This window comes from Gadus chalcogrammus, chromosome 1 (assembly GCF_026213295.1).
Source record: "Gadus chalcogrammus isolate NIFS_2021 chromosome 1, NIFS_Gcha_1.0, whole genome shotgun sequence".
Lineage (NCBI taxonomy): Eukaryota > Metazoa > Chordata > Actinopteri > Gadiformes > Gadidae > Gadus > Gadus chalcogrammus.
In genome coordinates this window covers 14,417,626-14,439,681 of record NC_079412.1, presented here as the reverse complement: position 1 = coordinate 14,439,681, position 22,056 = coordinate 14,417,626, and the positions used below count along the sequence as shown (strand labels likewise).

At 42.9% G+C, this 22,056-nt stretch overlaps 2 protein-coding genes across 5 annotated transcripts; both read right to left on the bottom strand.

Moving 5' to 3' along the window:
• Positions 1-473: 473 nt before the first annotated feature.
• Positions 474-4,621, bottom strand: LOC130382962 (adenosine receptor A1-like). 2 transcript variants are annotated; one of them, XM_056590935.1, is made up of 3 exons: positions 4,036-4,614; positions 3,257-3,729; positions 474-3,006 (listed from the first exon to the last, which is right to left on the bottom strand). In XM_056590935.1, the coding sequence occupies exons 1-3, from the start codon at positions 4,374-4,376 to the stop codon at positions 2,762-2,764; spliced, it is 1,059 nt and encodes a 352-aa protein (XP_056446910.1). In that variant the 5' UTR covers positions 4,377-4,614; the 3' UTR covers positions 474-2,761. The 2 variants fall into 2 exon arrangements, with proteins under 2 accessions (XP_056446910.1, XP_056446917.1); XM_056590942.1 differs by having other exon boundaries at positions 2,904-3,006; positions 3,253-3,729; positions 4,036-4,621.
• Positions 4,622-5,770: 1,149 nt separating this feature from the next.
• Positions 5,771-14,171, bottom strand: LOC130382937 (transcription factor PU.1). Of its 3 annotated transcripts, XM_056590929.1 has the most exons (7): positions 13,797-14,171; positions 10,715-10,802; positions 10,396-10,430; positions 7,689-7,908; positions 7,368-7,483; positions 7,038-7,194; positions 5,771-6,698 (listed from the first exon to the last, which is right to left on the bottom strand). In XM_056590929.1, the coding sequence occupies exons 3-7, from the start codon at positions 10,414-10,416 to the stop codon at positions 6,391-6,393; spliced, it is 822 nt and encodes a 273-aa protein (XP_056446904.1). In that variant the 5' UTR covers positions 10,417-10,430; positions 10,715-10,802; positions 13,797-14,171; the 3' UTR covers positions 5,771-6,390. The 3 variants fall into 3 exon arrangements, with proteins under 3 accessions (XP_056446904.1, XP_056446902.1, XP_056446905.1); XM_056590927.1 differs by lacking the exon at positions 13,797-14,171 and having other exon boundaries at positions 10,715-10,944; XM_056590930.1 differs by lacking the exon at positions 13,797-14,171 and having other exon boundaries at positions 10,396-10,944.
• Positions 14,172-22,056: the final 7,885 nt, after the last annotated feature.

Below are 22,056 nucleotides of genomic sequence, written 5' to 3'. Positions count from 1 at the left end.
TGTTTAGGGTGCAGAATCCCAGCTTTGTATTCAATCAGAAGCAGCTGGTGGCAACCGTATTTGCAGGCATGTGTGTGTGTGTGTGTGTGTGCTTGTGTGTGTGTACCTCCAGTCAGAGAGGCAGCAACTAGCCTACCCAGTGGCTACCCCACTGGAATGAGCTCAGCTTTTTCGGCAAAAGAAACAGAAATACATTTCTGGCACAAAGACGGGTGCCATTTCTATTTCTTTCGATCACATGCAGGAATTGCAGGAAGACAGTGAGGTATTTTTGATGGGCTTTCGTTTCGTTACTCTATTACTATTTTGTCTGTAAAATATTGCGGTGGATTGCATTCTGTTGCATCATACACTGTGGCTGGCTTGTGGGCATGACGCGATCGATATTTCTTAAAAACTCGGCAGGTAGAGGCATGCTGTGGTTCAATATAAAAATGTTCACAGGATGGACATGTATGGTGAGCTATTCCACAAAGCCATCATAGGAATATGAAAAAGGAGAAAATGTGGAAGATCAAACATAGCTTTCAATATTAGAATTGTAAATAATTGATTTATTTACTTTGTCTTAACTTCACCAGTGACCACTGATGTGGACCCTCGTTAAATACATTCATAATTATAAATGACATTATTGCATAGCAAAAGCAAATCAGATCGATAAAACTGTTTTTTGTCTCTTTTTCTCTGTATCATTACAGGAATCTCATCTGTGAGGATCCTGGATGTTGCAACACAAGAATGCTGTCCTTGGGGCTGAGGTAGTAGATTGAATAGTTGTGGGGTTGTGCACCCCAATCTGAGATAACTATACAATCTACTGTCTTTCCTAAGGAGACAGCCAGGTCAGCCAATCCGCAGCAGCCATCTCTGAGTCAGCATTACAGCCGCCATATCAAATCATCTCTTTTATTTATCCTCCATGTCTTCGTCCAGAAACAGACCGACTGTGACTGGGTCTAGATGGGGTCGTGTTCAGGTTCCTATGTGTTCTGTCAGGGTGAGGTAGTAGGTTGTATAGTTTGGTGGGAGGGATCAGCCCTGCTCAGGTGATAACTATACAGTCTATTGCCTTCCCTGAGGACCACACTAAACACATACAAAGGACCATCAACAGAAGAACATCATTATTTCAATGTCAACGTATCATTTAGGAAATTGAAAATGTTTGTTCAGAACAAGATTGTTTCATAAGTGCTTTGTTTCATAAGAGTTATGCTTGTCATTCTAAATATTTTATAGTTCAAAAGCTGAGGTTTTTTATTTGATTGTACTTTATCTGAGACTAGTTTAAGGCGTGACAAATTGTTTTTTAATTTATTGATGTAAATAAACTATGAAGCCTTGATTAATAAAGTTTGACGGATGACATATAGAAATGGATTCTCCCTGGATCATTATGTTCCCCTAACCAAGGTTTTTGGTCAACCAATGAACTGCTGTCAGGGACTTTCCTGGAACAGCAGACTGTCTGACTGACAAATGACAGAGAGAGTTGAACCTTATCAATGAAGAGAATGTATGACCATAAATGGTTCAAATCTGCTTTCTATGTTTTCAAAAGCCTATTCAATGTTTTTAAACTAGACCTAGCCTTATTGTTAATACTATATTTAATATTTTAAATATATATTTTTTTCCAGGGTAATTACAAATAAAATGGATTTATATATTGTACATCATAATTTATTAATATATTTACTATTCACATCATCAAGTCCTATTCTAAAGTTTGACCAGATGTACAATGTAAGTTGTATACTGTGGTTAATGGAGATCATTTGACTATTTAAGGAATTTTGTGATGGTTTGACTGTCAGTCTCGGTTTTTAGGTATACTTTGTGATAACCAAAAAACGATTGTTAGGGAAGTGCACCTTCTAGCGGATAAATATGTGTACAGCAAGAGGAGTAAACACCTTAACTCACCCTCTCGATCCGATATTTATTCCTGGGAAACTAAATAAGTCAATAAAGTGAGTAAATACGTCCTAATAGGCCTGCTGAGGATTTAACCACAATAAAGCTGTTTGACTACAGACGTTGACATGCTTCCACCAGGAAGTTGGTTTAGAGAAAATAAAACATTTATTTACTGCTCAATATTTACATTTTATATTTAAAATATCCGCATATAATCTTTACGTTCAGAAGATGAACAATATCTTCCAAAATATGACACATGTACAGTATACCTATGTTTGAAAGGAGACATGATAAGCTTCTCCTCAGTCACTCTATGCTGTTTGGGTATTCAGCCTCTTAAGCTCCAGCCTATTTTTAATTGTCTAATTTGTCTAATTAATATTCTTGGTGTTTGCGTTGTGTGTAAAAATGACTTATATGTGCTTGTAGCGGAGTTTCTTATGTTTAATTTGATATGACTATCTGTTTCTACATAATAAGGGCAGTGTTGTATGCCTTTTGCTACGAGAGTGATCACGGTCTTCCTAAATCTGGAGAACCTCGAGGTTAACAGCATGGACAAGTACCATTGACACATGTGCATGCATATATGCTATTCTTCATTCATTTTAAACTTCTCTGACTAAATGGCAATGTAACATAGACTTCTTGTATGAAATCAACATGTAGCCTACATATTCACAGTATTAAAATCCTAAAAAAAGAGTTGTAATTGCCATTTACATCTAAGACCAAAAAACGACATTGCTGGATTGCTTTTCTTAATTCAAAGTCAAGTGAAATGCTAAAAGGAATAGTAGGCCTAAACGTCGCATATGGTTTTGGGGTTTAGGAGTCAAAGGTTCTGGGGTGGATTAATCCTACTGCTGACTTCAACAGCTGGATTCACCGATTCAACGCTCTCCGTCCATCTGATTCTGCTGCCTGACCCCGCCCGTTCACCACGCTGCTCCCCACAGCGACCGCTCATCACGGCGAGGACGCGCCTCCAAATGTTGGCGTAGGCCTGCTGGATCTTTGGTATTCGGTAGGCATAGACCACCGGGTTGACTGCCGAGTTAGCGTGGGACAGGAGGATACCTAACAATGGAAAGAAGTATGTTGGTTTCATATTCCTAGAATGTTTAAGTTTTTCTTTTAACTTTTTGACTCGCCTACTGGATGCGATACACAGCGCTTCAATTTAAATGAAGGTACAGCACCTGATAGTAGCCTATTGATAAATAATCGAATACAATTACCAAGAACGAATTCCACGGGGAAAACTCATGAAAAACGTTGTATATCATCTTCAAAACATGCGTTCGACTTGAAAGCCTTGGCTACCTGCCTGTATACATGGCTCCTTTAGTGACTGTCTGAGGACCCCAGAAGAGTAGCAGACAGTTCATCACATGCAGGGGCATCCAGCAGCCTGCGAAAAGGAAGAGCACCAATGCCAGGGAGCAGGCGAGTCTTCTCTCCCTGAGCAGGGACACCCGTGCCTGGGGAGTGCTGTCTCGTAGACGGCCCTGGAGGCTCCAGAAGATCCGCACGTAGAGCAGGGTCATGGCCAGCAGGGGGAGCAGAACGCATCCCAGGAAGTTGAAGTAGACCATGAACGGCAGGGAGATCGTGGAGAGAAATGTGCAGGGTGGAGCGACCAGGACGGGCAATTCATTGGATTCGTTCTTGCCGCACGGCGGAGCCATGGTGGAGAAGTTGTTCCACCCGAACAGAGGAGTGAGGCCCAGTACGCATGACAGTGACCAGCAGATGGCGACAGTCAGCCATGTTTGGCTTGGTCTGGTCAGTTTTTGATAACTGAGAGGGACAACAAGGAAAGAGAGAAAGGGGGGGGGGGCATTAGTTAATTATATTCTTAACTAATTTGTAAACCTGCCTCGGACTAGTGTTGTGGAGCTCTTGCCTGTACTGTAGAGTCATTTGGCAGATTATTATATCCAAAGTGACTACAACCCAGATATCAATAGGAGCCGGCCTTAGCCTTACACTGGGCACAATGAGTATTGAACCCAGTACATTTGGAGTTCAAACACCCTGTAGTCACAGCTACACCATCCGGCCCGCTGTGGGTCGCCGGACAGGGCTGACATCCGTGTCTCATACCTGAGCGGGGTTTGCAGGCGTAGGTGGCGGTCCACTGCGATGGCGAGCAGGGACAGCACCGAGGCCTGGGTCAGCACCAGAACCACGCAGCTCAGCAGCAGGCAGAGCTGCGGCGCCAGATGCACCCAGCCATCCAGCAGCACGGCCAGCGGCACGGCGGCCACGCCCACCAGGAAGTCAGCCGCTGCCAGGGAAACCACGAAGCAGAAAGTTGGCTCGTGCAGGGCCCCCTTGATGCCAACGCACACAGCGAACACAACCAAGGCGTTGCCCAGGCAACAGACCAGCGCAATCAGCACCTCCAGGCCCGTGTAGACCACCCAAGTCCAGTCGGCCATCATGGAAAAAAACGAATCTGAAGGGCGATGAAGAAACGTGAGAAGTGTGACGTGTGGAACGGTTTGTTTGATTTCTTTTTGCTGGAAGCGATGGTGAAAGAAGTGGTCCCCTCAGGGAGACTGGGAATCACGGATCGGTCCGATGTGTGTGCTGCCGGTCGTTCCAACTCAAAGCTCCTGTACACATCACGCAGAACAAGCAGAGAGAGGAGTAATGGGGAGATTGCTCTCTTTTATTATAGGCCTACGTGCATGCGCTGTTTTGTGGGCTTGCAGACAGATAGACACTGCATAGATGCACACTTGGTCTCTAAAGAGACACCATCTGTGTTCCATTAGTGAATTAAAGCCCTACCCCGACAATGGTCCAGGGTAGCTCCATGGGAAAAAGTGAGCCATAGTGCAGAACCCCAAGTCGTACTGTATGTTCAGAATCTGTTTTTTATTGTCTTCATAATCTAAAGAAAGACGATCAATTGGCAACATTGGCTCACTCTGACATAAATAAATAAATGCATATAAATAATAATAATAAATGCTGTCTTTCCCGGGCACTTTTTTTTATGGATTTTGCAAACAACAGAGATTACTTATTTCTGTTTGAGTATGCAATATATTCTATTATTGTAAAAAAAAATAAATAATAATAATATATATATATATATATATTTTTTTTTTCATTGGATTCTATTATTGTAAAAAAAAAAATATATATGTATATATATATTATTTTTTTTACAATAATAGAATATATTGCATACTCAAAAGGAAATATGTAATCTCTGTTGTTTGCATATATATATATATATATATATATACACACACATGTATATATCGACTTCTAAACCACTGGATTCTACCCTTTTGAGTAGTCCTGGTTGGAAAGTTTTCCCTCAAGCCAGTGAATAGCGCTATTAGAGTTATCTTTGAAGACATAATGCAGCCTTATCTATTCGACCACTCAAAGACAGGTGTTTGGTTAAGCACTGCATGTGTGTGTGTGTGTGTGTGTGTGTGTGTGTGTGTGTGTGTGTGTGTGTGTGTGTGTGTGTGTGTGTGTGTGTGGGGGGGGGGGGGGGGGGTGTTTGTGTGAGTGTGAGTGTGTGTGCGTTAGAGAAAATGAGAGGGCGTGTGTGTGTGTGTGTGTGTGTGTGTCACGCGCATCCATGGGTGTGTGTTTTCGTCTATGTGTTTTGTTTAGTGTGTACAAGTTTATAGTCTGTTGGGGAAATTTAGTTTTTAGATGTTACTGATTAACTGGAAGCCGGCCGTTGTTGATGCATGCTTACTTTGCATACAGTTATGGGCTTGAATGGGGTGCGGATCTGCGTCTCACCTTGTGTTTGCAATATGCTTATTTGTGCAGAGTATCTGTCCCTACAATGTCTAAGGGAATATAACAACAATAACACACACTCCATTATATTATACACCTTATTCTTAGATTTATTAAATCTTAAAAAAGTTTTTCACACAAACGAACACACTATTGTCACTATTTGCAGAATCATGTTCACAAGAGAAGCCTTTGTGAATGTGTAGAAATAGCACTTTTCTAACTAAATTGCTCTACTTATAAAGTAGATGTTTTTTTTGTCACAACCGTTTTCGATTTACTTAACTTTTAAAGCCAGGCGACTCATAGCCAGGCTAGCCTATCCAAAGCAGATTTCTCATAAATCAATGATATTTTTAAATTTTTCCAGGTCTCTATTTAAACATTTAAGCAGATTTTTGTGCTCCCTTCAGTGCCAAGAAAGACCTGTTTTCTACTGCGATTTCAGAGTCGCATCTGGCTTTTTCCTTTTTTTCAAATACTCAGTATTTATTTGTGTTTGAAAAGGTAGGTCAGTGGAAACCGTGGGTTGTAAGAAATAAATAACCATTCCTAGTGTAACCACGGGAATTAATTGTGGGCTCCTTTTTGTCTTGTTTCTCCTACTCTCATTCCTCATGGTTCATTTCCCGCCCTAAAACACGTTCTTCTTCTCCTCCAGAGTTCTTCCCGCCCTTCCTCCTACGCGGCGTGCGAGTTCCCCCGCAGGCCCTTCAGCGTTCCCTCGTTGAACTGGTACGTGAGCTTCCTCTTCACCTTGTGGATCTCCCCGGTGCGCGAGTAGTTCCTCAGCGCCCGCGCCATCTTCTGGTAGGTCATGGTCTTGCGGTTCCCCTTACGCCGGCCCCAGAGCTGTGCCAGCCGCTCCTTGTTCTGCGAGGAGAACTGGAAGGTACCCGCCGAGGACTGCACCCACCAGATGCAGCTCTGCATGGACGGCGTCTGGAGCATCTCAAACAGGAACTGGAACAGCCGCTCCTTTCTCTTCCCTGCAAGTACGGAGAGCTGGCTGTTTCAGTGTGTGTGTGTGTGTGTGTGTGCATGTGCGTGTGTATGCACGTGTGTGTGTGTGTGTGTGTGTGTGTACATGTGTGTACATGTGTGTGTCAGTCTGTGTGTGTGTGAAATTCATGCATTGTGTCTTCCTCTTCCCTACAAGTACCGATAGATGGCTGTCTGCGTGTTTGTGTGTGTGTAAGTGTGTGTAAGTGTGTGGACGTGTGTGTAAGTGTGTGTCTGTGTGTGTGTGTGGAATTCATGTGCTGTGTGTGTGTGGGGGGATGGTTTTTCATGTGCATGTGTGTTTGTGTCTTTTTACTAGGTAGTACCTGAGAGTGGAACGAGAGGCAGTGGATCACATGTATTCTTTCCCTTCTTCTCATTGGTCAGAGAGACAGAGTAGGGGTAGTCCTGGTAATGAGAATCGCTTGACTGGGATTCAGAATCACTGCATCTGTTCACATCGTAGGAGTAGCCGTGGTGGTCCTGAAACATACACACACACACACACACATCAATATTACAAATTCAAATAAACACGTTGACATTTGGCTCGTCAAATATCGGGTAAATGATCGTGTTTGTACATCAAGTCTGTGCGGATTCAGAAATGATGTGAAATGTATGAATGCTGCTGTCTCCAGGGCGTATGAACCCACCCAGTTGCCATGGGGACTGTGCCAGGTAGTATGTGGTACGTTGTCCTCATATTCTTCATTGGGAGTATGAGACCCACAGTACCACTCATATGCATGTTGGCCCGACCATCGGTTCTCTAGGAGGACAGAACCACAAATACATCAGTTCTGACCATGCAAAGTCCTTAACCACACACACACACGCACGCACACACATACACACACACACACACACACGCACGCACACACACACACACACACACACACACGCACGCACGCACGCACGCGCGCGCACGCACGCTCGCACGCACACACACACACTCCTCCTAATCCACTGCTGACCTATGATGTGGGGGTCCGGCTGGGAGTGTGGTGGGGCGGGCTGCGGTGCGGCGCTGGCCAGGGTGTCAAGCGTGTACGCCGGTTGGACCTCCAGCGAGTGCTCCTGCAGGTACTCTTCGATGACCTCCAGGTCCACCTCTGCAGAGGACGAGGCCGGGCCTCCCTCTGCCCAGGCAGCCCGAGCAGTCCCAGCCATCCCCGTCTCAGCCACATAGGCCATCTGGTACAGAGAGACATGGAGAGGGGTCAATAGAGAGACATAGAGAGGGGTCAATGGAGAGCATAGAGAGAGACATAGAAAGACATAGAGAGACATAGAGAGAGGTCAATAGATAGACATAGAGAGGGGTCAATGGAGAGCATAGAGAGAGACATAGAGAGACATAGAGAGACATAGAGAGAGGTCAATAGATAGACATAGAGAGAGATATAGGGAGACATAGAGAGAGACATAGAGAGGGGTCAATAGAGAGAGAATCAGGGAGAGACAGAGAGAGGTCAATAGAGAGACATAGAGAGAGACACGGAGAGAGGTAAATAGAGAGCTATAGAGAGGGGTCAATAGAGACAAAGAGAGAGACATGGAGAGAGACATAGAGAGAAGTCAGTAGAGAGACATAGGGCCCTATTTAATGGTCTGAAACGCAAGTGAGAAGCGCCAAGCGCAAGTAGCTTTGTGGGCGGTTCTATGGCGATGTTGCTATTTTACCGGCGCAAAAATGACTCTTGCGCCTGGTGCAAATCTAAAAAGGGTTGGTCTGAAGTAGCCTAATTACCCGTAGGTGTGGTTTGGGCATAACGTGCAATAAACCAATGAAAGTGCCAGCTCCCATCCCCTTTAAGAGCCATGAGCGCATTCGATTCTGACGAGTTGATATTTTGACGTGTGTTTAAACAGATGGACGCACACACGGGCGCCCGCATTCATAAATTATTTTACACATACAAACACGCATTCATTCATTATTTTTAACACTCACTCGTGGTAAAACAATTTTTTCTCACAATCAATCCTAAAAGTTATGGGCATGTACACGATGTCTGTGTCAAGAAAATATGTGTTTGCTGTACCGTGTTTGCAGATGCATTGATTTAAAAGTACAACTTATTACCACTGTATCAGCTGTTCTTTCGCGAATAATTTACCAAGAATGTGTGGCTAGGTAGATGAGAGAAGCAAAGCGTATGTGCGAAGTGCACAAGCAACATTATGCATGCGCCCTTAAAATAGCAGCTGAACAACGCGCCACTGACTTTAAACCAGGTATTTCCTGGTTTGTGGCGCAAGTGATTTCTGAAACGGCAAAATAGCACCAGGGAACTTTTGCGCCAAAACACGCCTCCGCCTTTCGCCGAACTGCCCCTTGGGGCGCAAGATCATTCCCTAATTTACCGACACGTGGCGCAGGAGGGAAGAGAGCACTCTGCGCCAGTTGCAAACTAGCAACGACACATGCGCCAGTGAAAAAAAGTCAATTGCGCCGGATGCAAGATAGGGCCCATAGAGAGATACATAGAGAAAGGACAGTAGAGAGACATAGAAAGAGGACAGTAGAGAGACATAGAGAGGTCAATAGATTGACATAGAGAGAGAGATAGAGAGAGACAGAGAGAGAGACAGAGAGAGGGGTCTACGGAGAGCCATAGAGAGAGATAAATAGAGAGACAGAGAGCGGTAAATAGAGAGACCTAGAGGGGGTAAATAGAGAGACATAGAGAGAGATATTGAGAGAGACATAGAAGGAGACACAGAAAGATACAAAGAGAGAGAGATAGAGAGAGAGCGAGACATAAAGATAGACATAGGAGAGAGAGATTTTGAGAGAAATAGAGCCAGACATAGAGAGAGACATATTGATTGAAATAGTGGGAGACAGAGAGAGACATAAAAAAAAGACATAGAGATAGACTTAGAGAGAGATAAATAGAGAGAGTGTGAGAAAGCAAGGTAAAGTGACAGATGACCATTTGAGGACAGTCAGTCTCCCCCTGAGCCTGGCTTGAAGTCGATATAGCGGACATCTCTTATTATGTAAATTATTATATATTGCCTAGAACCAGTAAGCTGTATACATTTTGAATTGCATACATTTCAATATCTTCTAAATGAGCTTGCACGATATACTCCTGACCAACCAACAGTGGTCTTTGTGATGGACAGTGACAGAGGTCACTGTCCACGCAACACACTATACTCTATGCTATGTTCTGGATTTTCATTGGACGCTAAAGTTAGACAACAACAACACTGTTCTTCTGAAGTATGGCCGCACTTTGACTATCAAATTTATGCAAGTGCGAGTCATTTTTACTATCACGATAACAGTGAGCTACAGTCTAGTGGATTTTAGAAACATAAAAAAGAAAAACAACAGCGTGTAACTGTTATAACTGGTCTAACTTTTTATTTATTTTTGTCATAAATACCATGTAATAAATGTTTATGTAGCTATACTGTTAGGTGAATAAGGTTAATAAGTCAACTTAAATAAGACAGCATGGTAACACATTCAAACAAACAAATAGCACACAATATGAGAAACAGATCAAACATTACAAATCCAGCTGAATAATAATTCATAACATTGAAGTTATTACATAAATTAATTAACAGATTATTAGTACATTAATTTATCAAAGGGGAGATAGAGACATATATAAATACATCAATAATAAAGTATAGAAAGAGAAAGAAATGTGAACTCACCATCTCTAGTCTAGCCAACATTCTTGGCAGTTGATCTGTCGAGACAACCAAAAACAACACATTAGTAGACACTACGCAAACACAGATGCACTGACATGAACTCAAACATTTTCAGGAGATACGTCACAATCACAAAATTCCAGTTTATATTTTCTCAGGGTAGCATCCTCAGTAGAAGAATAACCTATTTTCTTACCTCTTACATAATTCGATTTTTTTCAGAATTTATTGTAAGACTAAACTAATATGAATCCCTTATATTTTTTGCAATTTAATTGAAACAGCAACACATAAATGAGTGAGTCACTGGGAGCTGTACCTGGCTGAGTATTGGAGTCACCTGACGGCGTATCCTACGCGCGGAGCGGTCTCTATCAGAGCAGAGGGTGGTGGTCACTTTCCTTCACCTGTGAAATTGTTGATATATGGATGTACCGGTTTGTTTGCTTCTCGTTTATATTATTTTACTCCTCCAGCCAGCACCAATAGCTCCTCCCTGTGAATATCCACGTTATCAGCATGCACCTTTAACACAGGTGAGGGTTGGCCACACCCCTAAATCCCCCATCCCCCCCCCGCCACCTGCAACCCACTCGCCATGAGTGTTTGCCTGTCTGTCTGCTGGTCTGCCTCCTTTCCTGTCTTGTCTGTTGGTCTCCCTCTCTCTGGCTTGTATAATTGTTCTATTTGGGTGTCAATATCGTTGTAACTCTGTTATGTTTTTATTTATTTTTAGGAGTTGCATGGCAAGGGACAACAAACAAAACTGGTTTACTTTTTTGTACCTCATAGTTAAAACATATCAACATATTTAAAAAAATATTTAGACACGCAAACTAGTATGACTAGCCTTGAAATGGCTGGGACTTGCACCTTTAGTGCAGGATCAAACCTTTAAGGCCGTTAAAGTTATTCTTGTGCCACATGGTGACTTATTCTTGTGATGATAACTGAAAGAGTTTATAGTCCATATTCAAGTCAACAGCAGTAGTCTAATTAGCCAGTAAGATTATTGTTGCTGTGGGTTCTGATGGTTCAAATGAGTGGCCACTGATAGCACTGGTTCCCTGCTATTAGGGGATGTGGGATTGCGGTGTGCATTTTTTGCTATAACTCTTTGTCTGTTTTGTCTGCAACAAAGGCACACTAGCCTGGAACTTCTCTTTTAAAAGTTTTTGGATATTGAAATTAAATGAATGAAAAAATTACACAGGGGAATTGTTGTTAGTTTGTTCTGCTTTACTCAAAGTGGTAATCATTATGCATTTACTTCAATAACTTATCTTTAGTGTAGAAATGAATCATCCCAAATATTGCCACCATGAAAGCCACTATGCCATTATGAAATATTGCCAGTGGCCTATATGAGTCACGGAATCCATCGTAAAACCAACACAGGGGATGGATAGAACAAAGATATATAGTTTGGGATCAGGTGGGGCACTAGGGGAAAGCATATTAATGCTTGCTGGCAAGGGTGAGGCTATTTGCACCCCTGGTACAATTATCAATACATGCTATTTGTACCCTGGTGCAATTAGAAGTGAATGCTATTTGTACCCTGGTGCAATTAGAAGTGTGAATGCTATTTGTACCCTGGTACAATTATCAGTTATGCACACAGAAATGTGTTCCATTCAAGGGGATCTATGCAACTTTTTTAGCTTAATTTAACTTAATTAAGCAGGTTAAGAGTCATTGTGATGTTTCTATAACACTTTATGGGTCGATTGGTAGTTTCGGCCACCAATAGGGGGAAGTGGGTGGGGAAGGGTCGTCAACGAGTTGTTGACAGTGTTTTAAAATATCTACTCCGAGCTGTAGGGCGAGCTGAGTAGAGAAAAATGTGAACGCAAACCAAAAACCGGCGAAGAAATGGCCGATCCTGCATAGTGGGCCTTTAATACCCCCCGCCACCCTGCGCATATTGATCACACAATGTAATAAAAAAGAATAAAGTGCTGCAGACAAGGTAACCCTGACAAGATGTTCTCCGGACGTTTTTATGTGTCTTACTCAACTCAACTATTTGCTCAACTAATGTTATGAATTTTGTTGAGTACTAACATTATCCCAAATGTTTCAAATCTTAAAACTCATCCAAACTACAAAGTGTACACGGCAAACAATGCGTCAATCCATTTAGGGAATTTTTCTCGACATTTACTCTGGTCCAATTTTGCCAACTCTGTAGATTGAATAATAGGGCTTGTAAGTCAGAATGCATCATTGGTTTTTCTTGGGCGATACTTCAAACACAGCAATGTCATCCGATAATTACTAATAATTTCCCGATTAATTACAAAACAATGACAAAACACCATGACTACCATTAACATTCCTATCCTTCCATACTTCAGTAATGGAGGTGTTCATTGTGATCTGACGTCACACTGTACAAGCCCAACTCGACAGGCAGGCAGAAGCTATTGGTCTATTGAGCTTCTCGTTCCACCCAAATCCACCCAATCACAGCTAAAGCGGCACCCGATTGGCATGCCCAAATTATTAGCATCATTATTAGACTGACAGCAACAGTCTAACAACAGGACTGTGATACACTGTGTACACATCAAGCCAATAAAAACATTATGACTATGTTAGCTATACACTGTGCTGTTTGACATTTGCTCAAATGAAAATGTACAGGGTGAATGGTGTTTGCAAACAAATTCTTCTATGCAAATTGACTTATTATTATTATTAAAAATAAAACACAGTTTATTATTTAAAGACAATAAGTATATTTGTGATTCTGGTAAAACAGGTCTTAAACAGTTCTACAGCATCACTGGGGTACTTATTGTGCCAAGTAAAACTCAAACGAATCCATCAAATCCATCAACCAAATCTATTTCCATAATAAAAATATAGTGGCCCATTAAGAGGCAAGAAATTGTATTATTATTAAATTTCTTTTTTTTAAGGTAACATTTCCAAATACTGCAGCCTTGTACCGGTCTTTGAACCAGTGGTTGAGAACCCCTGGTTTAGCCTACTGTAGCAAAATCGCTAGTAAAAATTATGTCTGGTTTGACTCAAATATTACAAGAACAAACATTACTTTTTATTTGCCATGTGTCCAAAATGTATTCAGGTAGTATCAATTGATTCAAAGATCACTAGTCACGATGCTAACACTTACACTCGATGATGAAATATAATTTCAAACTTTTGTTTGTTTTCATTTTACATCTGGACACTTTTCACAGCCAATTTGTTCAGGTCTGGTTTTTGAAGGGTAGGGTCAGGGTGTTTCATAAATATATAGCCTGTAAAGCCAGACTATAACTGTGGCCATCTCAATGGAGCTATCCACTCTGTCCCTCCTCAATAAACCCAACAGACAAATCAGTTTCAGGAACCTCAAAAACATCAACCCAGACACCATGACTACTGACCTCCTCCATCTCTCCGCTGCCAGCCCCCCTTCAGTCACTGAATCTGTGGATCTCTACCATTCATCACTCGGCACCCTCCTGGACCGCCATGCCCCAGATAAGCCCAGAACCATCACCATCACATGCTCAGCCTCCTGGTACACCAGTGAGCTACGACTGCTGAAGAGAACGGGGCGTGTCCTTGAACGGCGCTTCATGGACTCAGGACTTGCTGTTCACAAACTAGCCTACCGGGAACATCAGAAGGCCTACAGCAAGTCCCTCAGTGACACACGGTCCCGGTTCTAATCCCACATAATCAACAATAGCCCTGGTAACTCCAAGCAGCTTTTCTCAACCATAAATCTTCTCCTCAAACCTCAGACCCCCCTACACTCAGACAACACGCAGGAGCGGTGCAACAGCTTCACTTCCTTCTTCAAATCGAAAGTAGACAACATCCGCTCCCTTCTCTCCAGTCCCCCCGCCCCTCCGCCCTCCCCTCACTCTAGCCCCCCCGCCCCCGCCCTCTCTTCTCCCCAGCCCCTCAGCCCCTCCTGTATCTCCAGTCACATCCGCCAACCGTCAGGGACTACTCAGCTCTTCTGCTGTTCGAATGACATCACTCAGCATGAGATTGAACACATCCTAAGGAAGATGTAGCCCTCCACCTGTGACCTGGACTCATTTCCCTCAACCCTGATAAAAAGTCACTCCTCTGCAATTAGTCCCATGATCACCAAAATCATCAATCAGTCTCTCCGGTCCGGCCATGTCCCCACGTCTCTAAAAACTGCTGTCATCAAGCCATTGCTCAAAAAGCCCAGCCTTGACCATGAAGCACCTGCCAACTACCGCCAAGTCTCCAACTTCCCTTTCCCATCAAAGGTGTTGGAAAAGGTAGTTTCTGCCCAACTCCACAACCACCTCATAACAGACAGTCTTTATGAGAAGTTCCAGTCTGGTTACCACTCTGGCCACAGTACGGAAACTGGGGTCACCAATGACCTGCTGATGACTGCTGATGCTTGCTCTCCATCACTTCTCATCCTTCTCGACCTCACTGCAGCATTTGACACCGTCGACCACCACATCCTTCTACACCGCCTTCACTACTCCATCGGTCTCTCTGACACCACCCTGGCATGGTTCACATCATATCTCTCGGACAGAACAGAGTATGTATCACTGGGTGATGCTAAATCGTACACGCACTCTGTCACTTGTGGTGTCCCTCAAGGATCAGTCCTTGGCCCCACCCTCTTCATGCTATACATGCTCCCCCTTGGTCGTGTCATCAGCCGGCATTGGAATATCTTTCCACTGCTACGCTGACGACACCCAACTCTACATAAAAACAAACCCAACCACCTCTGCAGCCTTATCCGCACTTTCCACCTGCCTGGAGGAAATAAAGGTGTGGATGGCGGCTAACTTCCTGCAGCTCAATGGCTCAAAAACGGAAGCCATTCTTGTTGGCACTCCACACCAGACCCGGTCATCCACTATCACCAACATCCGCTTCTACGGCCACGACATCCACCTCTCATACTTAGTCACTAACCTCGGTGTCAGAATGGACCCTCACCTGACCTTTGAGGCCCACATTCAACACCTTTGCAAAACCTCCTTCTTCCACCTCAGGAACATTGCAAAACTCCGCCCCATACTCACTCTCCCCGATTCCGAAAAAACTTGTCCACGCCTTTGTCCCCTCCAGGCTGGACTACTGCAACGCACTCCTCATCAGGATCCCCAGCAAGAACATCCAGCGGCTGCAGCACATCCAGAATTGTGCTGCCAGGATCCTGATGGGGGTGCGGAAGTACCACCACATCACACCCATCCTCAAATCCCTCCACTGGCTTCCTGTCCAGTACAGGATCATATTCAAGATTTCCCTTCTGTCCCACCAGTGCCTCCATGGCACTGCCCCCCTATACCTCAAAGAACTCAATACCCCCCATTCCTCATCATGCCATCTCCGCTCTGGACAGGCCAACCTCCTCCAGCTTCCTTGGAGAAGGCTCCGAACTATGGGCGATCGCGCCTTCTGCTCAGCTGCACCCAGTCTGTGGAATGCTCTCCCTGACCATCTAAGGGCCCCACAGACTGTGGATTATGTTCTGTTATTTTTCTTCTTAATATAGTTAGTCTTTTATGTTGTATTTATCTTTTAATGTGCATTGTAGCACTTTGAGGTCATTGAGTTCATGCGTTATAAATAAAATGTATTATCATTATTATTATTACTGTGATTAAGGGCTTTACGACTAAAATTGTATCTGTATGTTTGTGTGTGTGCATAAATCTCTACCTATAGTTAATAACTCACCAATATCATGGCAGCTGAGCTAAGAGGGCCAGTGTTTTCGCAAAGAACTAGGGAAAATCTGACCATCTGGGATAGGCTGCCTGTGCAAACCTCCCCCTCTCTCCCTCTCTGCCCCTGTCACTCTTTCTCCTCCTAGACCGGTTCTCACACAGATAAATGTGTGTGATTGCTCTTTTTTGCTTGTTTGAACAAATGACAGCCCAAGTGAGTCCCATGACCAACACTGGAACAAAGCAAGACCAGTACACAAAGTGTGTTACTGTACCCCCTCGAATAGGGTAGTGCAACCGGTTCTTCGAGGGGTAGAAATAACTTCTGAGAAAGTTGTGTGGAATTTCAAGTACATGATGCTATTTCCTAATTCAACCCTTCACATTATCGGATAACAACATTTAAATATAAATGTATCCATTTATATTATACTAGAGAATCATTTCTCATACATTTTCTTGATCAGAAACAACATCTTTTTGTTTCTCATATTTAGAGAAAAACTGTCCTTTTGAAATATGGTACAAACAAAGATTTCAAACTAAACACAATAGTTTAAACAAAAGTAATGTATCGTTTAAATAAAATTGCACACAAGTACACACGCACACACGCAGGCACACATATAACTGTAATGCTGTAATTCTGACACTGTAAGACACAAAACCTTAAGAGAGGACACATATCGTTTTCGTTCCTGTTCACTCTCTTTTTCTGAAATGTAAAGTTCACTTAATAATTGGACCAACAATCAGCTGGTGGTGAAGGTAAACCTTTGGGTCCCTGCAGAAACAGACCAGAGGGAGGTGTGTTGAGGGAAAGCCCCACCGCGAGATGCAGGACTTAATATGATTGACTGGCAGTTGCAGTGCACCTGCAGCTGATAAGGACCCAGAGATATGAGGACGACTGACAAGATGAGAAGGGACAGGCTACATTATAACCGCCTCAGTTGGAGTTGCCATGCAACCAAACTTCATGGCTTTTAGAGAAAACACAACTTACAACCACCAATATTGTGGAAAGTCTTGACAGCTAAAAATAGCTATTGCTCAGTCTATAAATAAATCGGGGGGACATTTATGGAGACATAGTAGAAGGCATGTGTTGAATGCACTCAAAACAATTATTTTTCATTAGAAGACAAAAAAGATATCAAATATAAAAAGAAAAAAGAAAGAAAGAAAACGAATTAACACACACACACACACACACACACACACACACACACAAACACACACACACACACACACACACACACACACACACACACACACACACACACACACACACACACACACACACACACACACACACACACACACACACACACACGCACACACACACACACACACACACAAACATACACTCACGCACACACACATACACAACACACAACTCACACAGACTGTTCTTCTGAGTCATTAGGAATCTTAGGGATGCCCGCATTATACTTATCAGCATATTTTCAATAATTCATTGTTGTGAGCGGTCTGTGTGTGCAGGTGTGAGGTTACGGTTAGAATAGAGCCCTTAATTGATTAGCAGGCCTCTCCATATGCAAATCATCTGTGTGCATGCAAGGTTCCCGGAATTCCCCGAACTGACAAAAGCTATGCTTGTGTGTAAGTGTGACAGAGTGTATATGTGTGTGTGTCTGTGTGTGAGATAGTGTGTGTGTTTGTGAGTGTGTGTGTGTGTGTGTGTGTGTGTGTGTGAATGTGCATGTGTCTGACTGTGTTAAGTTTCATGTTTCAATGTTAATATCCGTGGATCGGGTGTCTGTGTTTTCATATAGCTCTTCTAGGACCTATAGGTCCAGCTATTCATATTAAATGATATCTAATATTTCATCAAGCCGACAGGAGGCTACTAATTTCACATGATATGCTGTTTATGAGCAACACCCTGGGGGAGAGAGGAGCAGGAGTGTTTACCTGTTGTCGTTCTGCTAGGCCTGCGGCAGGCGTCGATGGATGGGTTGGGTTGCTTTAATTGCAATCGTACAAAGGCTCTTGTTTTGCGCATGAACACACACATGTTCGCATGCAGGCACATGCCCGCACTCTCGCACGCACTCAGACTTGCACACACAGTCAAACACACAACAACACCCACAAAAGTACCTTCGGGTGGCCGTCACTGTCATCCATGGTTATTGCAGGGGTGCCATCTTGAGGACTTAATATGGGAATGCTGGAGATAAGTCATGAGATTGGGAACTGCAGAGGCATCGCATTCCCACGGAAGGGTGGCTTGAGGGCTCCCATCCCTGGACGCAATAAACACTCATAAAATAAAAACACACAGACCTCTACGCACACACTGAGATCACGCAAACACACAGACGCAGTCATGGTTGCACACTAGCAAACATATAGTGAAACACAAACACACACACACACACACACACACACACACACACACACACACACACACACACACACACACACACACACACACACACACACACACACACACAGATAAACACACATGTATAATGGCATTATATGACTAACATAAACCTAAAATGAATGAGTGTGAATACTGTAAATCTACTGTTTCAACAACATGATAAGAAACACAAAGATAGGGATGGAGGTGGAGGAGAGAGGGATACAGGGAAAGGGAGAGAGTGGAAGAGAGAGGGAGAGGAAGAGGGAGAGGGAAAAAGAGAGATGCACACACACACACACACATACCTCTTGCAATACAAAAAACTCACACGCACACGCACACGCACACACACACACACACACACACACACACACACACACACACACACACACACACACACACACACACACACACACACACACAAACACACACACAAACGTATTCCTTCCTTCATTACTTAATGAAGGACAAATGTTATTTCTCTTAACAAATACATTATTCTATTTGATTAATTTGATGAATAAACATTGTTTGTGAACACCTTTTGACCTCATCGTATTGTAACTATAACTCTTCTCTAGTGGTACAGCCACACCCTGGGCTGAAGAATACAATAGCTACTTTTCCTAACTCCCACATCTCAGCTCAACAAGTGAATCAGCCTGGAGCAGAGCACTGAGCAGATGTTTGTTCAGAGAAACATGGGAGCCACCACAAGTTCTGCATCATGTTCATTTAATAATGTGTGGTTTCAAAAAATGGGGAATGTTCACTGGCCTTTGTTAACATTGGCTGATGTTAACAAAGGGCAGAATGTTCTGTGTAGTGGAAATCACATCACCACTGGAGTTTCTTTTACAAATAATTTGACTCCATTCCAAGTAAATTACCGGATCTACCAGAGAACAAGACTATCAGCCTCAGTATATATTAACATCCCCATTCGGTCAGCCATAAGGCCATTTAGAGAGGTGAGGGTGAGGCCATGACTTCCTCTAATTGTTGTGTATAAGAAGTCATGCAATTAGGGGAACAATTATGTTCTACTCAGGTGTTACTTCTTGTTCTTGTTCCTTTACAACTTCCTCAGTGGAAGAGCCACACAGGCGGAAGGCAGGTTTCCCCATGAAGGTCAGGAATGTTTGCACATCGCTTTCATTGCTTTTTGGTACTGTTTTTCTTTCTTATTAAATATGGACACATAATGACGTGATTTGCGTTACAAGCTGAAAAGGTTTCAACAAATCACCATGACTGAATATATGCACAGGCTTGCAGATGCTTAACCTTTTACTTTTATTGTCCCTTTCTTACAAAGGCTGTTATAACTAAAGAGTACAACCATGGAATGCTATTGGTCAAAGTTAGTTCTGTCTTGAAGAACACAAGTCCATCCTGAGACACTCAAAAGTTCAGTTAGGTCACCGCATTTCACATTTATTTTCCATATGAGAGGGCAGATAAATTTGTTTTTCTAGATTCTTAAGCATAGATTTTCAACCAACGCTGAAGTATTTCAATATTGTTGTAACTCATGTTACGTATAACCGATGTTCCTACATCACCTTTCTCCCTATGACCAGAAGATGGGGATATTCAACAAGACACGTAGACTGTCAGAATCACTTTGACTACGCACCCTGTCTTGAGAGCCAAAAACTCCTGGTCGATAGATCTCCTGCTAAAACGGGGTTTTACTTAGCCTTTAAGTGCTTATTCTTTTTTCCAAACAATGATGAATTGTCTCACTGTTTAGGGCCTGTGCCTAACCTGTGATTAACCAACTTAACGTTCCCCTTCTGTGCCCCATACACCTGTTGTAGGATTCAACTTTACGCAGCAGCAGTTTGGGCTACTTCTTCAGTATGTGGAAAAGGTAAATCCCATATTGAACTAATAGGCCCAAGTAATTTTGTCCGATGACGTCAAGCCTATGGATCATTAACTTCAATTAGTTTCCTATATTCTGATTTGAAGGTCTTAACCCATTGCTTTCAAAACATGGGCTCTATGTTGTTGTTTGGCCGACCAAATTATATTTAGGTGCATTTCAGGGTCAAGATACCCAGTTGTAGAACTACAGAATGACATTTTTAATGATTCTGAACTTTGAACTTTAAAATAACGAACGGGAGATAGAAAGATTGTTTAGTTGGTGACGGTTGTCGCCATCATGTGTGTAACGTCTATCACAGCATTTTTGGACCTGCTATTGCTCTATTCGACCAGAAGATGGAGATGGTCACCCGAATAAATACATAAACGAAAAGACTATTGAACGTGACAGGCTGAAAGTTGTGGATTGATTAGTTGTACTCAGCTCTAGAACTTTTTCTCTTTTTTTTCTCTGAAGCTCCTACTAAACCTATCTGTGTTGTTCTGCATTATCTGGAGTCAACAGAGAATTTGTCAACATTCCCCTTGAGCCTCCATCCAAACTAACATGCTGGTCGATACAATCATGCAGAACCTGGACTGATTGCAAAGACAACATAAACAGTGAGGCACACATACAAACACACACACACACACACACACACACACACACACACACACACACACACACACACACACACACACACACACACACACACACACACACACACACACACACACACACACACACACACACACACACACACACACAAAGACACACACACACAATGTGAAAGACGGATAGGAGTATGATTTGTTAATTCACACTTCCTATCTGCCGTAGAAAATACAATTGCATCTGATCAAAGCAACTTTTAACAACCATTCCGTTTATTACTATTTTCCCATCAGGCAAACGCAAGGCACGCACACGCATGCACACACACTCATGTACACACACATGCTCATCAACACAAATCCTGTGTTAAGTGCCTGTGGTGTTCCTGGGGAGATAGCATAAAATGGAGTGAAGCGTCTCCCGCTGTGGATGCGTTGCAGGCAGAGACCTGTCTGCACATTAGTCATGCTAATTACACCACATGAGGCCCTTATACATCGCTCCGTCTGTGCAGAGATAACAAGCGGATAGAGGGATCAAACGCCGGCAGCCCCGTCTCAGCGGCCGTGTGTCTGATCAGACAGGCGTGGAGGGACGAGGGGAACAGGTGAACACAGGAAGGGAATCGAGGAATGAAGCTGCTTACGTTCTGAAATGGGAGCAGGGTTTCACATTGATGAGATGTGGGAAACAAAGCGGTCCTTTAGCTAAACATACTGAATTTGCTTTGTGTATGTTTTTGTGGCTACATAATCTATTAGCGGTTCTGTAACACTTTATACCAGTGTTTCACAAGGTCACAAGCATCCAAATATTCCCTTTATATCTTATAATATATATTTTGAAGACACAAAGTGTTCTATATCATTTTACAGGCACATGATTAATATTTAGGGAATCACATGACCATTATTAAAATTAGTGATATGAAGACAGGAATAACACATTGGGAAGATTTAATCAGGACTTCTCATCATCAGAATTCACCAAAATGATCCCGTCTCTTCTTTTCCCTTTTTGACCCTTTTGAGACCCTCTCAGTGTAAAAGTGACAGCTCAGAAAG